At 40.8% G+C, this 22,034-nt stretch overlaps 1 protein-coding gene across 1 annotated transcript in view; it reads left to right on the top strand.

Annotated features, from left to right (window-relative positions):
• The first annotated feature begins 2,768 nt into the window (after nucleotides 1–2,768).
• Nucleotides 2,769–22,034, top strand: part of LOC121297995 (rho GTPase-activating protein 39-like) — a 43,435-nt gene continuing 24,169 nt past the window's right edge. Inside the window, exons 1-2 of the mRNA XM_041224667.1 lie at nucleotides 2,769–2,880; nucleotides 21,156–21,599. Coding sequence (XP_041080601.1) covers nucleotides 2,867–2,880; nucleotides 21,156–21,599 — 458 coding nt within the window. The 5' untranslated portion in view covers nucleotides 2,769–2,866. The remainder of the gene's footprint in view (nucleotides 2,881–21,155; nucleotides 21,600–22,034) is intronic.

Below are 22,034 nucleotides of genomic sequence, written 5' to 3'. Positions count from 1 at the left end.
GGCAGTGTGAAATGGGCCCAATTTTTGTTCGAGAATGTGTTCCTTTTTTTGACCAGCAGGGGGTGCTGTTGTCTACTAAGTTATTATACGCCAACGTGAAGGATCCTTTCCTTGTGTATTGCACTTTTGGTGTAGCAGAGATGCTGCTATTAAATTTGCATCACAGTCCTTGTAATGGTGTTTAGATGATGGGTGTAGCACAGGCATACTGTGGGAGGCGGGCTCCTAATGGAAAACACACCTTTGCCTTTAATTAGGCTGTCATATGTTAATTGGTGCAAATTGGGGTTGCTTTGTAACGCAGATTGCTGGTAGCCTCTAGAAATGGTTTTCTTTCTAGCAACCATATAGGCAACTAAAGTGTGAGACCCTGTACTCTGAATCCACAGAAGACAAGTCATTCAGAGCTGCAGAGTCTCACACTCATGTTCAGTTTCCCACTGCCTTTTTGTACTTGCTTCACCAAAACCCAGGCATTGTTGGGTTACCAGTCTGCTTATTTTACCTCTAGCCCCTCTTCTGAATCTATAAGTGAAGGACAGTGCATTAGGCAAAGACCTTCCCACCCAGGTCAGTCTTGTTTCTGCATTCACTCATGTGTGACTTGATGCCACCAAGGACCACCATGAAATGTAGTACTTCAACTGACCAGCAGAGGCCTCTGTGTACTTGAAAGTGAACATTCTGTGAATAATTATTGATACTGTAGATACCACACGTCACAGTGCTAAAATCCTATTGAGATAACTTTGTACCCTTTAGATTTTAAAAGCACACTTGTGGCCCCAGTGCCTGAAGGAGCCTGCATTTGGCATGGAGGTATCCTATCAATCTGAGTGCTTTGGTAAGTGAGGATAACAATGATTGATCTGTAGGCTGTCTCAGATTTCAAATTGAATCATTAATTATGGGGGGCAGGTTTGACATCATTTGGAAACCAACCTATGATTTTAAAAGAAAAAAGAGCTATATATTTTAACTTAACATCAGCATGACCTAGTTTGATGTAAACTCAGTTACTCATGCAGTTTGTTTGCAAAACATGATTGTAGTCGGTTCCTTTTCCACTGAGTATCCAAATGGAAATTATTATTTTAACATACTGCCATTTTAATGCTAAATGTTACTTTGCATTCATTCTGACAGTGCGTCTTCAAACTTTTATTTTGTACAACTCAATGTCGTACAAACATAACGAACTAAATACTACAAATCAAAGGTGAATACCAATAAAATAAGTACCATACAAAGGAATATGCTCAATAAAAGCTCATTTAAATACATTTGATACATACATACAAGCATGTAGGATTCATAGTGTGTTACTGTATTTCCTCTCCTTAGCTTTAATTGAGTGAGGGCGTTCAGTTGACCCACACTGACCTTGCTAATGAATTACACTTAACTAAATATTGTTTTAAATGAAGGCATGGCCTATGACCCCTGATAGCATAAACCCATGTGGTATTTTAATCTTTTTTCTCTGACCCTGTGACTTTTTAGGGTTGAATAATTTGGCTTCAGTTACATTGAATCGCAACTTTTGTTTATTTTTAAAACAGCTAAGCATTCTCACTGTTGCCCATTATTGAAAGATACCTATCTATACTCCTTTTTAAAAACGTATTTCATCTTTAAGGCATGTAAGCAGAGGTTTAAAAGAAAATAAACATTCAAACACTGGTTCAATCTCATAGTTAGACAGCTCTAGCAGAATGGAAACCATTTTACAAGTCACCCCCCCCCCTTTAGACATCTACAAATTTTATTTTTTCTACTAAATTATTGCTTTCCATTATTCAAACGCTAGATTTATAGTCTGGGTTGACGTAAAGGGCACTTATTTGATGCCAGTCTCTTCTGATTTGAAATAGTTAATTCCATTTTTTTTTTCGGTTTGCTATTTTCCCTCAGGCTATGCTATGCTTAGTTCTTTTTGGTGTGTTTAGTTTTATTCCCTCATTACTGACTAACATGCAAGATATTAAAGAGAGGCATTTGAGAATGTATTTGAAAAGCATTCAAGATCCTCCATGTACACACACCAGCGCCGGTCCGTCATCCTCCCAGAAATGCGTACTTGATCATTATGTGATTTCTGCTAATAACTAACTAGTGACCTCATTATTGTGCCTTATGATACTGAGTATGTTGTAAAAGTGAGATGTAATTAATCATTAAAGGATACTTGCTGAATTCTGCGTAAATGCTTGCCGTGGCTCTCCTACACACAATAAAAGGTCGGCCAGGGTGTCCTCGGCTCACCGCGCACCAGCGACCCCTGTAGTCTGGCCGGACGCCCGGGAGCTGCCTTGTCCTCCTACACTGTAGCTCCTGGGCGGCTGCATGGTGAATCCGCAGTGTGTAAAGAAACCGTGAGTTTTTGGAGTCCTCCCCCATGTTCTATTGCGTTTTTTTCGATTTCCTAACCGAAGCGCACTAAAACAAAATAGATTACATGCATCCAGTTTCATGTTTTGTTGCGTTTCTATACGTTTAAAAACAACATCGTGCTAAAGACAAATGGTTTTGAGAATCTAGCCCCATAGTTGACGAATAAATAAAAACAAACCCAAATTTCTGCTAAAGTCAATAGTTCCTCCATCCCAGTAGAGGGCCACTGAACCACAGTACGCTGGACCAGCATGGAAAAAAAAGAATGGGAAATTGTAGTTCTTTTTCTCTAATCTCATGCAAGATAGTGTGAAGATCAGATTACACATCCCGCCGGTGACTGGGGGAGGGAGTCTTTGAGTCACAGGGGTGTGGAAACAGTGCATTTGCTGCGGTCACACTATTGCCAGCACAGCTAGACTTGAAATAGGGAAAACTCTCGTGTACATTTTACTCGGATAATGTGAGGAAAATGAGTGAGACGAGGTAAGAAATTTCACTTTGAACGTTATTGTTATTGTTGGATTTGTGTTCTAAACATAACGTTGGGATGATGCAACTTTTGGAAAAGTTTTTTTTGGACCAGAATACAGTAAAACTCTTAAGTAATACACTTGTGGAAAATACACTAGCCCTAGCCACTGCTTGTGAGAAACTCATGGGACTCGAACAGCTACCGTAATTTACTGCACAGTTATTATTTTTAATGTTTGTGTTTAAATGTGGTCTCAACTGACACTTTATTTATCCATTTGAAATTGCCTTTGTTTTTGTTTATTGTAGTCATTGTTTTAATTTTGACAAGAAAGTTTGTAAATAGTTTAAAAAAAAAAAAAAACATTTAAATGGTTAAATATAATCGGCATTAAAATTAGTAGATTGTTGGTATATTTATTGCGTTTGGTGTTAATTAAATAGTTTAATTAATTGCGTTATTTCCACAAAGGCAGTCTCCAAAAAGACGAAGCATTTTAATATTATTTTTGACATTTCCCTTTTAAAGAGAGAATACTGATAGCCTACGTCTTGTAGGGTTGTGCAACAGGCCACATTCTACTACAGAAATAGATTAAAGTCTGCTTTGCTGCAGAAATCTGTTGCATCGACCGTGGCATTATTATACTGACAAAACAATCAATGTGGTCCAATCTGCGTATTGTTTTCTCATCATTCATATGCCCTTGGAGGAAATATGAGGCAAAATTGCAGTTCGTGTATGCTTTAGATGGCTTGTCAATAGCGACCTTCAACTGGGCAGCCACTATCGGTATGTTATTAAACAGATTAGTGTAGTTCAGTTTAAAAAAAAAAAAAAAAAAAAAAAAAAAAAAAAAAACACGTTTATTTCAGCGTTTGTTGCGCATTGCACGCTCGGCTTGCCTAGGTGTCAGGCTGTTGTAGCAGTGGTGTGATTTGACACATTACACGTAAGTCTCATAGGACACACGATTGTGCTTTTGATCTGCTGTGTTTCAGTGGATGGCCCCCACACCTCCACCAACCCCACGACTGCTGTAACCTTACTGATTAATGTAGGTGACTAGACAGTCGACAGAAACATAATTCTATAGAAAATATAGGTGCTTTTTAAGGAACTTGGCCATTATAGCCATTTCATGCATTAGTTTTCAAGTAAGTCTATTATAGATTTTCCTGTGCAAGCAATGGGGTAAACAGACTTTTTATTCCCATAGACCATATTTCTTGTGGCTTTGGAAAGTCTTTTTGGTTGCAGTTAATTTTTAATTACCGGTTTCCTTTTCTGAATCTACAGCGACTATACAACAAATGTGCTTGGCTTAGAACTAAGCCCAAGGTCTTTTTATGTGCCATTAATAATCCTTATTCCATATGCTCACCTGTAGTTTTTTTTTTTTTTTTTTTTTTAGGGGGCTGCTTTTCTTTTAAATTGCTTCAGAGAAAGCCCAGCTGGATACAACATTAAATCTACATTTGATCGCGTTCTTTCTACCTTGCAGTTTTATAGGGTATAAACCAACACCAGTTAAACATGAACCTTTTGACATGTGTTTGAGTCAAGCAGTAGTGCTCCAATCTTTAAAATCCCTTTATGTTCCTTTTAGCGCTGGCAATAATCTCACTTCCCTCCCCTTTCTTCTGTTCACCGTAGATTCAAGGTTCTGCTGCTTCCTGTTTAATGAAGGTAACAAGAGAAAATCAAATGGTTTTCAAAACCCCTGTTAGAACTCGGTTAAGGACATTAATCACTTGGGTTTGGTGTCTGTAAACTGTGGCTAGCTGATCTCTATTAAAACTGGAATGTCTCAAACTGCAATGCAAAGGGAGTCTTATTTCCTGCAGAGCACTTGGCGTGCATTATCAGGAGCATGTGGAAATGCACACCAATGAACCGCAGTCTGCCACGTGAGGTATAGGAAACGTTCTGCGGCAGCAAATGGACAGGTGGCCATAGCCCCAGAATGCAGCAACATCTGCTTTTACAAGCGCCTCTCCCTCTGGCTATTGCAGTATTACATTTAGCTTACTCACTCGCCTAAAGTTACATCGGTTGGCTTATCGCTTTGAGGGCTAACCGGGATCTCGGATCTCACAATCCTGCGTGTGAAGTGAAACGCCAAGTGCCACATAGCTTTCCTTGCCTTGGAAATAAGTGTGCAGGAAGGAAAAGCCCCTGTGATTAATTGTACCCTCCGAACTAAGTTCAGTGGTCGGCACTAGACTTCCGATCAGGGGTTTGTTCTAGCCTGGTTGGTGGTAGAAGGCTGATGTTAGTAGCAGACCTGTCTGTGTAACATTTTGTTTCCCTGTAGTCAGGTTTCTTGCTTGTTTCTAAACATGTATTAATCTGACCCTCACAGCTGAGCTTTGCCTAGCTGGTATTGCTTTGATTAATTAAAAAGTTTTGTCAGCGCTGCTTGAATCGGGAGGCTGTTTGCTTGCATAACGATTATCATGCTGTTAAATGATGTGTTTTTTAAAAGCTTGCAGTATTGACTCTGGGGATGGGGGTTAGGGTGTAATATGTACATCTGTGTTGTAGTTAGTGCTCGTTTGACTTTCTGATTGATTGCTTTATTGTCACTTGTTGCATTGCTGATTATTCATAGTGGCAACAAAGAAATCTTCAGAGCCGGCTTCTTCCGTAGGTAGACAAGAATGTGTACCGTTCTGTACTAGCCTATTGACTAGATCCTTATGGGATCCTTTCCTAAAAACAGAAAATGTCACTTGACCCTGTATGCTAATTTACACTTACAGGTTTTTCTCTTGCAAAGTCTGCTCTTGAGCAAAAACTTTGAATTATAAATCAGTGTGCACTTTATTCTTCCCTTGTGTGATCTGTACATCGTATTTCAAAATTGGTCCCGGGCAAGCTAGGCAGCAAAGACTTGAGAGGTTATAATCCAGACATTCACAAAGAGCCCAGAATCCCAAAACTTTCAGCCTCATTGACTTCATTAGATCCAGGAAACTGTGTACATCTCATTCACTTTACGCTTGAAGGGAGCTGAGTCCAGTTGTGCTGAAAAGCCTAAAACCAGAGGGGATGTGAGCCCATGAATAGAAGGGCTTAATACTGGCAACTATTGCTGTGCAGTCGTTCCATTTCTCTCTGATCTTATTGTTCTAAGAGACCCCTGCCGGGTCACATTAAACCAATCTTTGTGAAATCTGCTCTGATGGAGTTTTTTTAAATAATACGGATAGTTTGGAAACAGAGCTGCGAACCACAATGCCAAAGTCTTCCTCCGCATGGAGGGCCCAGTCTTTACCAACACCAGACTTTTGTGCCAGATGCATCTCCTGGACTAAGCGCCTCTGGAATTTGTCATTATCTGCTTCACATTGTGCTAGCCCTTCATTCCTATCTATTCTCCAGTGTCTGTTTGCTGCGTCACTGTCTATTAGGCAAGATATTTTTGTATAACCAAACCAAAGCACATCCAACAAACAGGTAGGCCTCTATTCAAGTGGGGTGAAAGAAAATGCTGTTTCCACGGAAACAGACAGTGTGGTGATTGATTGACATACCGCAGGCAAAGGTCATGATTCATTACTTGGTTTGTCTAAACATAAAACAATACTGGTGTGGTATCAATCCATCCCATCCATCTTTCTACAGGAATTAGAAACCTCTGTTTTGAAGTGTCAGTGATTCTGTCGAGATCAGTAGTTGGAACTATGGTACAGTACGCAGTCATAAGCTTGGGATTGTTTTTGTCATCTCTTCATCCCTTATAGTCCTGAGTAATATTTCACCAGGCTGTTTTATTTAGAATTGTTTATTTTCAGGAGCACAGCTGATGGCTTGTGTCTAGTATCCTTCTTGAGCAAGGCAGAGAACTGATCTTTTGGTCTGCCTTGCTCAAGAAGGACACTAGTTCTAAGCGTCTGCGTGAATCCTTTCTCTATATGTGTTGAGGTTCAGGTTCGACTCATTGACGAAAGTGTGTCCTTCGTGAACCATTGACTCTGAAGGGTAGTGTAGGTCACCTGGTGGTTTCCATCTAGATGCCTGCCTGTATTTTCATTATGATACTGTAAAGAAGGTGCTTGTATCCGCTGCATAGTACACTTGGATTAAATAGGTTTAAAACCATGGCATTTAAGATGGTCTGAATGAAAACTGAGCAAGGGCTGGGTATTTGGGGAGCCTGCCTGCATTGTGGAGGGTTACTGTAAGCTAGCGACAGCAGGCAGGTTTGAAGTAGGAATTTCCATATGAAGCTCCTCCCTTTGAATAAACATCAGCAAAACTTTGATTCTATGCAGCCTGTTTGTTTCTTTTTTTGTTTCTGCTGCTGCTGATACCAGATCTTTGCAGCCAGGATGGGACTGCAGCACAAGCCTGGCCCAATTAGTTATTGATCAAATACAGTGTGTTTGTGCCCAGAGCAGGTGAACCTCAGTTAAAAAAACAACCAAGGCTATTGGCTTCTGTAACCCTGGAACGATGTTAAGTTTTTGAACTTTAAAGTATTGTGTGTGTCACTGCACATATAATGGCCATGCTCAATGTCAGGCTATTTTACTGTGTGAAGGGGATTATGCAAGCCACTGCATACTGATTATTTTGGTGTGATAGAGAACAGTTTAATTGACCTTTCCACCTTGCATAGTTTGGTAACATCACATGCTTTCTGTTTCCCAGTCACACACCTGTCTGTTTCTGTCTCCCGCACACCAAAAACAACTGAGATTGTTTGTTCTCTCTCTCTTTCTCTCTCTCTCTCTCTCACTCTGTTTGCTACTGTCTGAACACTTGTTGTATTTGCAGGCAACAGGATAAAACCACCTTTGTTATTGTTACCCTTCATGTAGACTCCTCCTGTTTCTCTGCTGGCTGCTAGAACAATTATCAGGATGTCATTTTATTTTGCTTCCATTGTGTGCTTTCTTTAAGATTTGGTGCATTACATTATTTTGCATAAACGGTTTACGTTTCCGTCTCTCATCATTGTAATTTTTTTTTGTTTTAAATATCTACAGTTTTAGCCTTCAGAGAAGCTTCTCCGTGGTTTCTTTTACATAGCACTTATATTTTCTAAGGAATATATTTATTTTGCAAATCCCTTTCCTCCACTATTCATGTGGACCAAGCAATCTGATAGGAAGAGAGTTCTGTCTGTGTAGTACAGCGGCAAGCTGGAATGACCCTCTTCCTTCCTGTCATTCGCAGCTCAGTGGCCTTTCAGATTCCTGTAACGATGGGCAGTGGATAAAAGCCCTTTTGTACCGGCAATCGGAGGTGTCCTGTTTGTCAGGGCTGTTTAAACAAAGGCAGATTTTATTAACATTTTAACATTGCCAGGGTTTCACATAGCGAACTGGCCTGAGCCTTAGAGGACAGAATTGGCCACAATTAAAAAAAACACTCCAGTGTTTTAAGAATGCTATAAACAGTGGGTGGCTGTCAAACAGCAGAACATCCAAAACCTTAAATAAAAAGTGCTGAGGACAGAAGTCGTCATGTAAGAAATGCCAGCTGTTTGGGTGCTGCGTACATGCACGACCCTTTATTTGTCACAGAAGTGCTGTGTACAGTACTGCAGTTCATCACACGTGTCAGTCTCTGCTTGCGTCCAGAACTGAATAGCCTGGGGTTTGGTAGGGTGGTCCGACAGGGAAGTTATTGAGCTGCATTGCTGGAGCTGACTGCCTTGTTGTCTGTTAGTTTACGGTTCATTCTTGTTGAGGTTCTGCTTCTCTGCTCTGAGATGCCTCTCCCAATTATGACGCTTGTCTTCATTTTCAGCCCTGCCTACATTTGCATAACAGTTACTAATCGCTTTATGGAAATCACTGGATAATTTGCATGCAGGCAGCCTGGTCCCTGTTTCTTTTACCCAGGCAGTGCTTGATGGCACCTGACCTTCCTCACTGTTGTTGACATTTCACAGCAGGAATATAGAGCTGGAATAGTTCGATATTACTACATGTTAACACTTACGATATCTCTCTTTTTTTAATTTGTATCTTGTTTAGTACATACTAAAATGTGCTTGAACTACAGTAGTGAATAAGTGCACACAAACAGTACAACGAGAAGGGCTGCCAGCTGAATTTCAAGTGAGTGTGCTTTGCCTTGGGCCACTTGAGAGGAGATGGTTTTTCTGACTCAGATGCTTTGATCAAAGGCAACTTGCATGACTAAGCATGAGCTCAAGCATTACTCAGGCCAGCTGCATGTGTAATTCATAGTTTTAAAGCTGGTGTACCTTATCTTTAATGGGTGTATGACAAGGAATTCACCTTCTCTGGAGGACTCCAAACTACGTGAGGGAGGGCAGGGGGTGATAAGAACTTGAGAAAGTGTCGCAGTGAAGTTCTAAGAGCTCTAGAGCCTGCAGTTGAATGTGAAAGCTGACCGGGGGTAAAGGTGTACAGCGGAACAAAGAAAAGAGTTCCAAACTTCCGAAATTCTAAATGTCCTGGACTTTCCTTCCGGGGGGGGGGGGGGGGGGGGGGGGGGGGGAGCATAGAAATGCAGTTAATGAAGCCAGCACAATACATGAGGGCTAAAAGTCACTTCAACATCATTTGGTTTGGATAGTGTATATTAAAGGTTTGCTATGCAACAATAGCTACGGCTCTGAGGATAATTACCGAACAAAATAACAAATGAAAGTGTCTCATTGAGCTTGTAGCTGATGAGAGATTAACGTTGTTTTTAAACACAACTGTCATCCACAGAAGAGGATAACATTTAGATTGATTTACAAACTTTCTTTGGATAGTTAAGAAATGGCACTGTCCAATAGGCTTTGTTTTGATATTTTCTTTCCCCTATTTGAAATTGTCGAACTGAAACTTATTTAAAAAAAAAAAAAAAAGTAGTTTAGCAAGAGTACCTAGACAGGGACTTTTCATTTCTGACACTTCAAAGTGTATCATGAATCAAACCGGGCTGCCCGACAGCAGTCCTGTCCTTTTCAGTTGGTGGTTTTGCAGAGGATCTGTCGAAGGTCAGGTCAATTTGAAAGGGGGCTGCAGCAGCTTTAAAGGAACCTGGTGGCTTAAAGGTTACCTTAGCTGTGAAGAACTGATGAGTGCTGGCTGCGCGCTGTAGTGATAGGATCGCTGGCACCAGCCTGATACCTTCTGGACACTCGCCAGATTCCTGTACAAGCTCCATGAAGGATCTGTTAACACCAGTCACACTTAATAATTTGTGGCAGTTTGTCCTTTGCAGAATAACGCCTGCATTTGTTCATGCTGTTACAATTTCTTAGTTTGTCCAAATGGACACCGACAGCTGCAGCCTCTAAAGATCAGAATTCTGGGAAAAGTAAAAACTGATCTTTATGACTACCAAACCAAAACACTGCCATCTTTGTTTTGGAAGACTTACCCTATATTATATTCCCATAGTCCTTCTTCCCTCTGAGCCCCTGCCCTTCCATACACAGAAATGGATATTTTAACTTTGAGTATCTTTTTTTTTCGATTGTTGACGAGAAGTTTTGGCCAAGTGATCAAACCAGCGTTGCATTTGCATGCAGTTTGCGCAGCACAGCAAAAATTGTTCGCAAATCAATGGAATCATCAGAATTCACAAAAGCTTTGTTTGTTACTGAAAGATCAACATACAGTGCAGTCTGATGGCAATGAAAAGATTGTACGCCTATCTTAAAATAGTGCTACTGTACAGAAGTGTTTCTCTCTTGCTTATATGGTAACTTGAAGGGGTAACAATATTTTATTTATTTGTAATCGTGTTGACATTACTGTTTCTTCAGCTAATTTATAATGAATAGTAAAATAAATATCTAAGTATTCCAACATGGGGAAAGCGCATGTTAGTCTGAGCATTGTTTAACATTTAGTGTTTACGAAATGGGCTCTCTGTCTGGACAGCCAGATGACATGTATTTTAAACACAAGCACAATATAAGGTTTGGAGTAAGAGGCATGGTAGTGACAGCGTCGGCGTTGGCATCCACTGTAAGACAGTGAAGGGCACATCACAGAACACAAACATGAGGAAGGTCCAAAAAAAGCCTGAGAGATGTCTAGACTTAACAAACACACTGCTGTTTTTAAGGATCATCAGACAATTCCCTTGCGGCACAGCTGCACCATCAACAGACAAATGCTTCCTTGAAAATGGCTTGAATTTCATGATGATCCGATTGAACGAGAGGTCTGTAGAGACCAGGGGAAGACTGCAGCCTTTTAGAAGAGCATTAATTGCTGTAAATTGCGACCTTGCTTGACTCTTCTCTTTTGAGGTATTTCAAATCCGCTAAGTGCTTTCTCTGGGCTTTTTTTCTTCTCATGCACTAATTTAGTCCTCTGTGAAAGGAGAGTGGTGGATTTCCAAAGAGACTGTGTGTGTCCTGGGCTGGGTTGTGACGTAGCTAACTTTGTCCCATCTTCCCATGCTGTTACCAAGGGTGAATCAGGCTGTGGCCTGTTGGGGTCAAAACAAAGAGCTAAGGTGCCATTGGATTCATCTCGAGGGCCCCTGGGAGGCATTTTACTGTTCTTTCACTAGTACAACTGTTTCAGGGAGAAGTCTGTGTGTACTAATGAAACCAGGAATGACTGTGGGGCGTGATTATGACCTAACACGCAGGAGGTTTGACAAAGATTACTCCTCACAGTATTTTCAATCCCATGAAAGTTACGGAACTTCAGTTTCTGGTGCATATGCTTGCTGCAGGATTTTTTCGAAAGACCGCTTTCCAAATTAAAGTAGCTTGTTTTCTGGTCAGGGCGAAATGTTTTATAGGTCTTAAACACACGTGTTAGACGAACAGTCTGCCATGTTATATACAGTGTAAATGGGTGGGGAAGTGGGCTCTCACTTGAGTTTCACTGTTAAAACTTTTGTCTGAGAGATCACCATACTGTACAAGGAAATCATGGCGGTGGGTCCCAAATAAGTATTGTGTGCCGATTCTTTAGTGGTGCTGCTATAAAACACTTCTGAAGGATGTTTCCCGGCTAGTGGAATCTTGATTTTTGTGTATCAGATAGCCTTTCACCCTGTCTCTGGCTTGCATTGTGCTATCGGAGGTGTACTTTCTTTTTATAGAGATGTGCAACAGAGCACACTAACTCCTCCAGCAAAGCAAACAGGTCAGCCGGGTGATAACTGCTTGGCCTGTCTGTCGTACCACTGTCAGTAAACGGCAGTGCTATAATCCAGGCAGCATGAGCACCTGTATATCTTATCTTTTTTTCATGCATGTTTTAGAGGGTGATAAAGCATCAGACATGGAGTCGTCACAACTCTCCCTTTTTTGTGATAGTTTTACAGTACGCTTTACAGTAAATTGTGGTAATTCTTTGTCAGCTTTAAATTGATGAAAAATGTTTTGCTGCAGTTCCAATGAAGTTACATCATGATGCAGCCCCAAAATTCAAGCGTTCCTTTTGACCGCAAGCCTACTTTATGAGGCTTATTTCAAGTTCTAGTTTCGCTTTGACGTTATGGACGAGGTCCACGCCAGATATCCAAGATTTAAATGTTGTGCTGACAAAAAACCTGTTTCGCTTAAATACAAGATTAAGAATTCCTCTGGCACAAGCTACAGTGAAAATGGTCAGTTAATGGTCAGAAAATTTCAGTACATGAAAGAAAAGTTAGGGGCAACTGAAGTTGTGGAAAGCTGGTGTTATGACAGATAAATCTCTGTATCTTAAACCTTTGAACACCTCGTCTGCTAAAAACTGTGTGTAACGCTGGAAATGTAACTCGAGACAGGGGTTCTATTTTCTTTGGTCCTTCTGTAATTGCTGTTGGCAGCCGACTGGAAAGGATGTTTGGCACGTTTTATTTTTACTTCTAAATTGTAACCCTTCACTGGAGAAAGGACTTTGTCTTCAGACAGGAAAGCGCTGGCATGAAATACTGAGCTGGCACAGACCTTTGCAAGCTGGCACTAAAACCCTACAAGTAGATGGCAATGATTTGTGTTCAGACTGGCTGGAATAGATGCAGGGGCAAGAAGAATGAGCAGAACCGTGCTTTAAACAACAACTTCTCTCGTTGCGCTGCAAAAACAGTAATTCACAAAGCACAGCCGCGTGTGGAATGCATTACCCCAGGGATAGAAGTGAAACTCCCATTGCATAGCAGAGCCCCATTCCACGTTTTCATTATAAGATTCATTGTCCACTGAAATGCAACAGATGACAAGTGGCAGTCTAATTAAGACCTTAAAACCTGGAACCGACTGCTATGCAAAGCATGACGTGTCTATACTGCAGCATTGCTTTATTGGAATTATTAAAATGCATTGCTTTCTGTGAAAGTACTTAAGTGTGTGTAACGCTTAACTGTTAGATGGTTACACTGAACTTTGAGGTTTGGGGTTAGGATTGGGTTTGGTTCACTTGGTACTGTAACAGCAGGGTGTTGCTCATAAGGATAATTTTGATTAGGATTTCACTCATCAAACATTTGAAACTATGCATCTTCAAAGTAGATGTTTTTAAACAAGTAGTGTTTCATTCTGATTATAATTTCTGTGCTCGCCTGAGTTTTGTCAGGCTTGCTGTGTTTTCACTATATTTACTATCCTACTGTAACCAAGTAATGTGTTGTTTGATCCAGAGCATGTGGGAGCTATTAGGTAAGTTTAAACTAACGATTCTAATGGTTATGTGGCTAAGGTTGCACTACTGCATGTCATTAGCAATGTCTGCCTTTTAATTATTTGACCCAGCCTTTACAAGCGATACATTCCTCAAAGAATACCTATAAACAAAATATAGTTTAGATATACAGTGCTTTTGCTTCTGGAATGCATAGATTCAATAGAAAATCATAAAATAACACAATTATAACAACGGGCAGAAAGTTATTTGATGCTGCTGAGTTTGCAATGGTGCTTGCATTAACCTTCTCCGGTCATTGTAATGGACTTTATTAAAAGCGCTTTTAATACAATTATCTGGTTTTAAACTCATTCAAAGCACTATAAGAAGTTATTTCTATCGTACCAAACAGGAGGTGCTATTTTTAATCCAGGTTTCGACAGCCTGAAATTCCAGGCTTTATGAAGAGGATCCTGGAATAGGGCGTGTTTTAGGATACTTTGCCGAAAGTTGCAGAACTTGGCCAGGGGCGCTCACCTCAAACCTAGCTGCAGTTTGTATTTTTTTTTTCTCCCAGCACCAAAATAGCTCTCAAGTAAAGCCAAGAGCACTCCTGCTCAGAGAGAACAATGGCAGGAGCTCAGCAATGGGGTCACCCAGTCAACCTTAATTGTTTATCTTATCTCGAAAATATTCTCCTGCTGTTCTGAATTATCCAGTAGTTTGGATTTGTGCTTTCCTCTGTGGAAGGTTTTTTCCAAAAGCAAAAAAGTGCTTCACTGTTGCATCCCTGCTCTCCAGCCCAGCCCACATTCCTGGCTTGTGAAGGTGTAACCCTGATCAGGATATTGTGTTACCCTGCCAGCTAGTTTATAAATAGGTGAGAGGAAAAGGAAGGGAGACGACAGCTAGTACCGACCAAACATGTCCAAGAATTGTCTCTGTTTACTGTGCTCCACAAATGCATTGGCTCGTCCATTTGCTCAAGCCCTTACTGCTGTGATCTGATTTGCATCGTGGTTTTTTTTTTTTTTTTTTTTTTTTTTTTTGTAATCAGGTTAAGGATATTTGACTTCTTTGCACTGCATTGTTTACCTGAGAACCTGCTGTAGATTCCAGTTTGATGGATTGCAGATTGCATCTCAGTTTTGCAGTACAGTTGAATGAAGGCACTAGAATATTGAAGAAACCTGAGGTGAAACTATCAAGTCAAGTCGACATTTTGGCTAATGCAGTTTGCACTACGGTAAGACTGAGTGCAATAGACATTTGTTTACTGGTGAATGCATTAGTCGAAATTGTGTCTAGGTGGCATAACCTTTTTTTTTTGTTTTACTTGCAATACCCCAAACACTGTTATAGTTACTGGACACATGGATGCATTCTGCACTAAAAGAAAGTGTGATTTGGAATCTCCTATATATCTTGGGGAAACAACAGAGTTTCAAATTATTGATGTGTTGTTGTACTGCTCTTGACCTCTTAAACACATTAACATGCAATTCCATCCAATGAAATAAAATCATTTGATGGCTAACTGAGGTTCTGTAGTTTAGTCATCTTCAAACTACAGAATTTTTCTTCTGTGCATTTCTGTGCACCATCCACTCCAGCACACAGAGTCCTGTAACCTGGGCAGTAGACAAGACCTCATCTTGAAAGCAGTCGTGCCATCGGGGTATCCAATGGTGCTGTGTGTTTAGGAAAGGCAAGTACAGATGTCCTTGTAGGGGTGTTAGCATAGGGTTAATGGAGGCCTTGAGCATGGAGTTCTTGGACAAGGAATTGCTAGGCTCACATAATTGCACTCATTGTGTTTGGTTCCCGCAGGAACAGTGGCTGATCAGAATCAGCAGCAGCATGTTGTATTTTGGTGAAACAAGCCTGCCTTGTTTTTTGATTGTTTAATTACGCCTCTGCTAAAGAGTTACAGTGTTTGTAAGATAGTGATTTGAAATGGGGGGGGGGGGGGGGGCAGGGCGCAATGGGCGACAGTGTCTTTCTAGCGTGGCAATTGGGATATTAATACATGCAATTTAAAATGCATTAAAATTTAATTATTTACCGCCTGCCAGATTTGCAAAGAACTGGTTAAAAGCACTTTCCCTTTTGAAAGTTTGGTTTAGTGTTTGTTTAATTGCAATTCCGATGTTGTATGTATTTAACATTTAGGTGTTTGAACGTGCCGATGCTTCTCTTAATGGAAAGCCAAACACAAATTCATGGAATTCTAGTGACAAGCCTTGCTGCTCACTCCTGTACTTGAGGTGATTTTACAGTAAAAATAAATAAATAAAATAAATAAATCCAAATTAGCAAGGATGCAAGTGATAAATAAGACTCCCCTCCTATACACCTAACACACACATACACTCATCCACACGCAATCCAAATAGCTCAAGGTATTTTTCTATAAAACCCCATCTTCTGTTTTTATTAACAACTGTGCAAAAAAAAAACCCAAAAAACCCTCAGACAAGATGCCAAGAAAAGCATCAAGGGCAGCAAGCATTTCAGTGAGGCCAGATCTACAGCATTGTGGCAGCTCTACATGCTAGCAGGTTCAGCCTTCAAAGACATAAGAGGGGCTGAAAGAGTGTTGATTGGTCTGCTATCAATGTTAAAAATCCTATTAAAAGATCTTCAGTTTTTTTTAATAGTTTCTTTTGGAACGAGGTGTATAGTATAACTGTCACAATCCACGTGTATTAAAATCCCTAAACTCTCATTCAAATTATATTTTAATAGCGTACAGGCACATAAAGTATGGTAACAACATGGTGATGGCGTTTCAGGTTATAGTAGGACCCAATCATAGTCATACACAGTTTTGTTTTAATGCAGCACCTGTACATATTGGTCTGTGTAATCGATGAGTGCATGTCTATCATTTGGTGTTTACCTTTTGTAATGCTCATTGTAATAGACTGTAAAATAAAACGAGTTCTGTTGAAGCAGATCCCTTGCCCCCCCCCCCCTTAGCTGGTCACAGGATTTTTGTATGGACAATGAAGGATGACTGCCTAGCCCAGCTTTTCTGAGTCCATCCCTGGCTGAGAGGCTCTGCCCCTGCCCCCAGCTGCCTTGGATTAGTACAGATCTTTGTCCCTTAATTGATAAGACCATAATCAGTCATTAGAACCCCCTCCTCCAATGAAAATGCTGGATTCACCAACATTCCATTTAATTTTGCCAGGCAATATATCCCCTCTGGAGAAGGAACACATTTAATTGAGAAACATCTGTCTGGAAGAAAATAATCTCATGTTCAACTGAAAATTGCCAGTGAAATATTTATCGGATCCAATCTCTAGTCTAGCAGGTTGAATTTCAACTCCTGGTTCTAAAACATCGCAGATTTATTTGTTTCTGTTCTGAATCGAAATGAATTGGCGTGCAGTTTATTTCTCCTTTTTAAACAGCACTCATGTTAAAACGCAGTCGTCGGTGGGCAGTCATGTATAATTTGCCAGAACTATTTTGTATTTGTGGGCCAAGCTCCATAGCAACGAAACTTTTTTATTTATTTTTATTTTTTTTCTGTATTCCAGTTTAAAGAGGAAACATCACATAATGATGTAATTTAATTCTTTGCCAGTCATTAAATCTGTGGTAAATGATTATCATTGCCCAGTATATCAGTGATCTAAGGTGCTCTGTTTGCATACCATAGTTGATGGCATGGGCATTTCAACACAGTTTATTATTTTGTTTGTTTGAACTGTACTATAAAAATGAACAAATACTGTAACCTACATCCCCCTTTAATTTGCCATGTTTGCTTTTGTTATTTGAGCAACCTTTTTTTGATTACAAATGTAAAATTATATATATATATATATATATATATATATATATATATATATATATATATATATATATATATATATATATATATATATGTGTGTGTGTGTGTATGAAACTTTGCCCGATTTTGGAGTACTGGACTATTATGAAGTAATCGCTCTGTTTCAATCCTCTGTTTTACAGTTTTTATTTTCAGGTTCAAGTAAACATTTTGGGGACATCCCAAAAAGTTATAAATACATGCATCTTAATGAGCAAGGAATGTTGTTTCATTGTTAACGGAAGTAACCCATTTGACCTCACTTTCCTATCTGACCTCGTTGTCTGTGTTGTGATTATAAACTTGGCCTACATGACTGAACTTTAACATGTTGACAGCGTTCAGGTTTTTTTTTGTTTTGGGCAACAATTTGACAAAGATTTAGGGCGGGGGGAAAAAAAAATTGTATTTTTAAGTTAGCACCCAAGTAATATCAGCATGATACGGGTGTCTGAAAGCATGACACCAAGAGCCCCTTCTAAAGGTTAATTTGTTTGTTTAGGCATATTCAGAGATTATTAAGAAAGCAGCTTGAATACGCCAGTCTAGTTTTATTTTTGATTTATTCATTAATTGTATATGGTCAGTAGTAGGTAATATTATCTATGATAGGTCCTAATTTTTTTTTTAGTCTGTTGTAAAACACAAACGGGGGGGGGGGGGGTGCTGTTAACCTGACTGGTTGTCTGGGGCAGCACACACAGAGTTAATACTCGCCTGAGGATACATGACAGCTGTGTGGAGTTATTTATTTTGTTGGTTAAAGTTTAGGCTCATCAATGAGATCATAGCTATGAGATTCCTTTAGCACACCTGGTGCAAAGGTGCTGAGGGTTGAATTCTCTCCCGATCAGTCCTGGGTTGAGAAGCTGAGCTGGTACTGCCTGTCTCTTTCCAGCATTTAATGGAAAACTGCAGTCAGTCTTGTATCCCTGAAGATATCTACTTGTATCTACTGTACACTAAATCCATAAAAGACAAGAGTGGAAAAATGATTAAAAAAAAAAAATCTCTTGGCTTCACTGGAAACAATATTAGGCTTATCAGAGGCACTTCCCTGTGTGATCCAGACCACCAGTGTTCACAGCCGTCTTCCACTCTCTTCTCACTGGATCCTCTGGGAAATTTCGGGATAGCTTGTTCTGTTCCGCCTACCAGTTGATTTTTGAAAACCTTAGAACTAATTGTATATATATCCTTGATTTGTCAATGTATGATGTTCATAAGAGGGCTACTATTGTACGAGCCCCCTGCATCCATGCTTTCTGAAATATTCAAGGTATGTCAATTGTTAAATGCTAACAGGAAGCATGTCTTGACATGTTTGAGTCACTTAGCCAATGTCTGGATTAGGCTTCCTGTGCTTGTGTTCTGCAGTGCCATGTTAACTGTGTACAGAGAGAAAACAAACTCAGCAGGCCCTGCTGCAGTCAGTCTCTGGGTATGCAGACGTGTCTCTCTAGAATTCCAAACCCTCTCCGCAGTTACGTTTTCAGGCTCGTCGCTGTGTTATTGGGCCAAATTGTGTGTTGATTTTGTAAGTTGAGATCGCGAAACTCATTTCACCTTCCCCTAGAAGGTGAAGAGAGCAAGTGCAACGCATTAACCCACTTCACAGTTCTGTGTGTGCGCGTATGTTTTGCTGCCACGCAAACTGATTTGTACAACAGACCTCCTTGTCTGGATGACCTAACATCCCTGACGCACCTGCAAGCTCTGTTCTCTTTCACTAACCTGGGAAGCCAGGTTTACTTCAGTGTATCACGTGATAACATCATCTTGAAAGTGCGTTGCTCAGTAGTGTGCAGTTTTGGTGTTGCCAGGATGCACGCTATAAACACGAGTACGCTATGGAATTTGTCATAATGCTCAATTTTTGATATGCTGTAAAAAGACTTTTCTAAAATTATGGGTTACTGGCAGTTTTGGAATAAAACACACAAAACAATTGTAAATTGTTGGGTGGTGATGGTGGGGGTGAGCCTAACCATGGAAAATTAGAGGGGATAAGAATTGGAAAAAAGTCTTATTGTAATTGTTGTGAGGTTGTTGAGGACAGGAAAGTAAATCTTTTAATTCAGATATTTTGGTTGGAAGAATACGGTTTTTTACGCTTCTTACACAGAGCACAGTATTTATAAAGACCTACTATAGCAGCTGTGCGTATATATATCCTCAGAATCTTGTAATGAATGCTTAGTCATCTGTTGGTGAATCCACCTGTCCTAAACTGTCAATTAAAGACAAACAAGGAAATAAAGGTGTGCGTGCGTGCGTTACTGTGCAAACAGACGTGGGCATTGCTCTAACAAGATCACGTGCCAGCTCTTATAAAAGTTTACCATCGTAAAATGTAATAAGGCATGGTAAAGTATATTAATGAACATGGTAAACCATGGTAATCTTTTGTAAGGGAGTGCACTGGACGCTGCGCTGGGTTTCTTCCCTGCACTGAAGCAGCTCTGACTAGAGCACACTCTCCAGGACAGGGTGGCCATCTGTCCAGATAGTGGCTGAAATACTATCAGATCAGGGGGAGACGAATAGCAACGCTGACCGACATTGGCTACCCTACAGCGAGAGACACTTCTGCCTTTCTCGCACTCAGCATGCAGTGCAGCACAGGACTCCGTGACCTGTAAGCACACTGCACTGCAGGTTTTTTTTTTTTGTATGATTTTGTATACAGTAATGTCCTCTTGCCCAGGCACTGAAAGCCAAAAGCCACAGAAAGCAGTCACAAGCCCTACAATACGTTCTCTAACCTGTCAGACTTCCTACTGTAGTCCTCCTGCATACTGCTGTTCAAACCCAGAGGGGCATTCAAATCACCTGAGGGATGACACGAGCAAAGAGGTTGGAGATTCGACTCGGAACCTTTTTCCTGAAAAAAGAAAATAAAGAAATGCTCTGCTCGCTTAAGCTGGCAGGCTTTCTCCTAACTTCTTAGGATCTTCACAAGATGCAAAGAGGACGTGCAGCAAAGGTTAGAATGCAAACTGCGCCTCAACAAGCGTGCCTGCTGGCTTTTGATTTTGCTAGGATGGATTTTATTTCTGTAAGTGTCTGGTGCGACTGCATTTTATTCTATTGTACTAAACTGAATGTAGCTTTTGGTAGTGGGATTACAGAGGCTGACTCTTTGAGGTAAATCTCTGGTTACAGAAGTTAGGGACAGTTAAGTTTTTATTTTGTCTGGATATCGGACAAAGGGGTCGACTTTCTAAGCTTATTCACTGTAGTAAAGATGTTTTCCAAAAGAAAGTGATGTTACAAAACTGTGGGGAATAATAGCAAGTGCCACTGCGGTTTGGCTTTTGTGTGAGAGCTGGGATCAGGCACTCCTTTATTCTGTATGTCTTCCCCTGACTCTACCATCTGGACCAGCCATTAAACTGTGTCAGTTTGTTTGTTTTTACTCTTAACGCAAAGGGCTTACTCAGATTCAATAATGCCCTGTCATCTTTGTTCATTCAAATTCGAGTGCTGTTACTGTGTCTGGCTGTTTTGCAGTACTTGTGTTAATGCAGTACGCCTTGATGCTCTCCAGCAGATACAGTATGACTATTGTTAGTTTGTGAGGAGTAAAGAAATGAGAGGGATACTAGCATGTTGACTGTGATGCAAGAAGTTATTTCTTAGTTCACATGTTTTCTGGAGGAGTGTGTAATCCTTCCTGTAATCCCGCTGTGTAATGTGAGCGTTAGAACTGCCTTCATTGTTGAAGATTGTCACATTTTTTTTAGTTTTATGAACATCTGTTAATAGTCTTGCTTGAAGCAGTTTATATTAAAGGTTGAGGTTAAGAGTTGTTCTGTATCACATTTCACCTCTGAACTGTGAAGAGGTGTTTCATTAAGTCCTCTGTTTTGTTGCTTTACAGCTCTGACTGGGTGGAGATCCTCGAGCCTCGCTCCCGTGAGCGCATGTTCGTCAACCTGCTGACAGGGGAGTGTGGCTGGGAGCCCCCCGCCAACGTCGCAGTGCGTCAGTCCGACGGCAGCCAGTGGTGGGAGCTGTTTGACCAAAACAACAACCGTTTCTACTACTACAACTCTGCTACGAGGCAGACCGTGTGGCACAGGCCCCAGAACTGCGACGTGGTGCCGCTGGCGCAGCTGCAGGCCATGAAACGCAGTTCTGAGTCGGGGCTCGGGCGCCCCAGTGCGCACAGGGGCAGCGGCACCAGCAGCGAGGGCCGCCGCACCCCCCTGCACGGACCCAGCATTGCTGCCCCCCCAGCGCCCCTGGTGTGGGACTCTTCTGGCAGAGAGACCCCCGCCAAGGGCAGAGGAGACAGCCTGGACAGCAGGAAGGATCATGGGAGGTAGGCTCTGAACTTTGTCAACCGTACATCAGGCTGCGGGGGGGGGGTTGCTATAAATTAGATGGTGAAAGTACTGGTGTACTTTCAACAGAGTCCCCTGTGCCTCATTGAGAGCTGGAATCAGTAGTTGAGTCTGGGGGTGGTGGATTATGATGACTAATGCTTCATCATTAATCTCACAGCTGGTTAATGATGTGAAGCTGGTCTTTGCATGGGGGGAATGGATCTGCAGCTATCTCCATAGGAACCACTGGGGCAAAAGACAGAAGTGTGTTTTAATGCAAAGCATGTTTTATACTGGGTTATAATTTACATTACTGGGCATTTATTATTCATTTGGATTCATATTTATAATAGATTTCAGTTTTTTAAATAATTATGTGGGCCAGTGGGTTTTGCGTAATGTTGTTTTCGATCAGAGATTTGGCACAGAAT

Source organism: Polyodon spathula, chromosome 23 (assembly GCF_017654505.1).
Source record: "Polyodon spathula isolate WHYD16114869_AA chromosome 23, ASM1765450v1, whole genome shotgun sequence".
NCBI classification, from domain to species: Eukaryota; Metazoa; Chordata; class Actinopteri; order Acipenseriformes; family Polyodontidae; genus Polyodon; species Polyodon spathula.
Note: the sequence above shows the minus strand (reverse complement) of the source record. Positions and strands in the feature narration are given on the sequence as shown.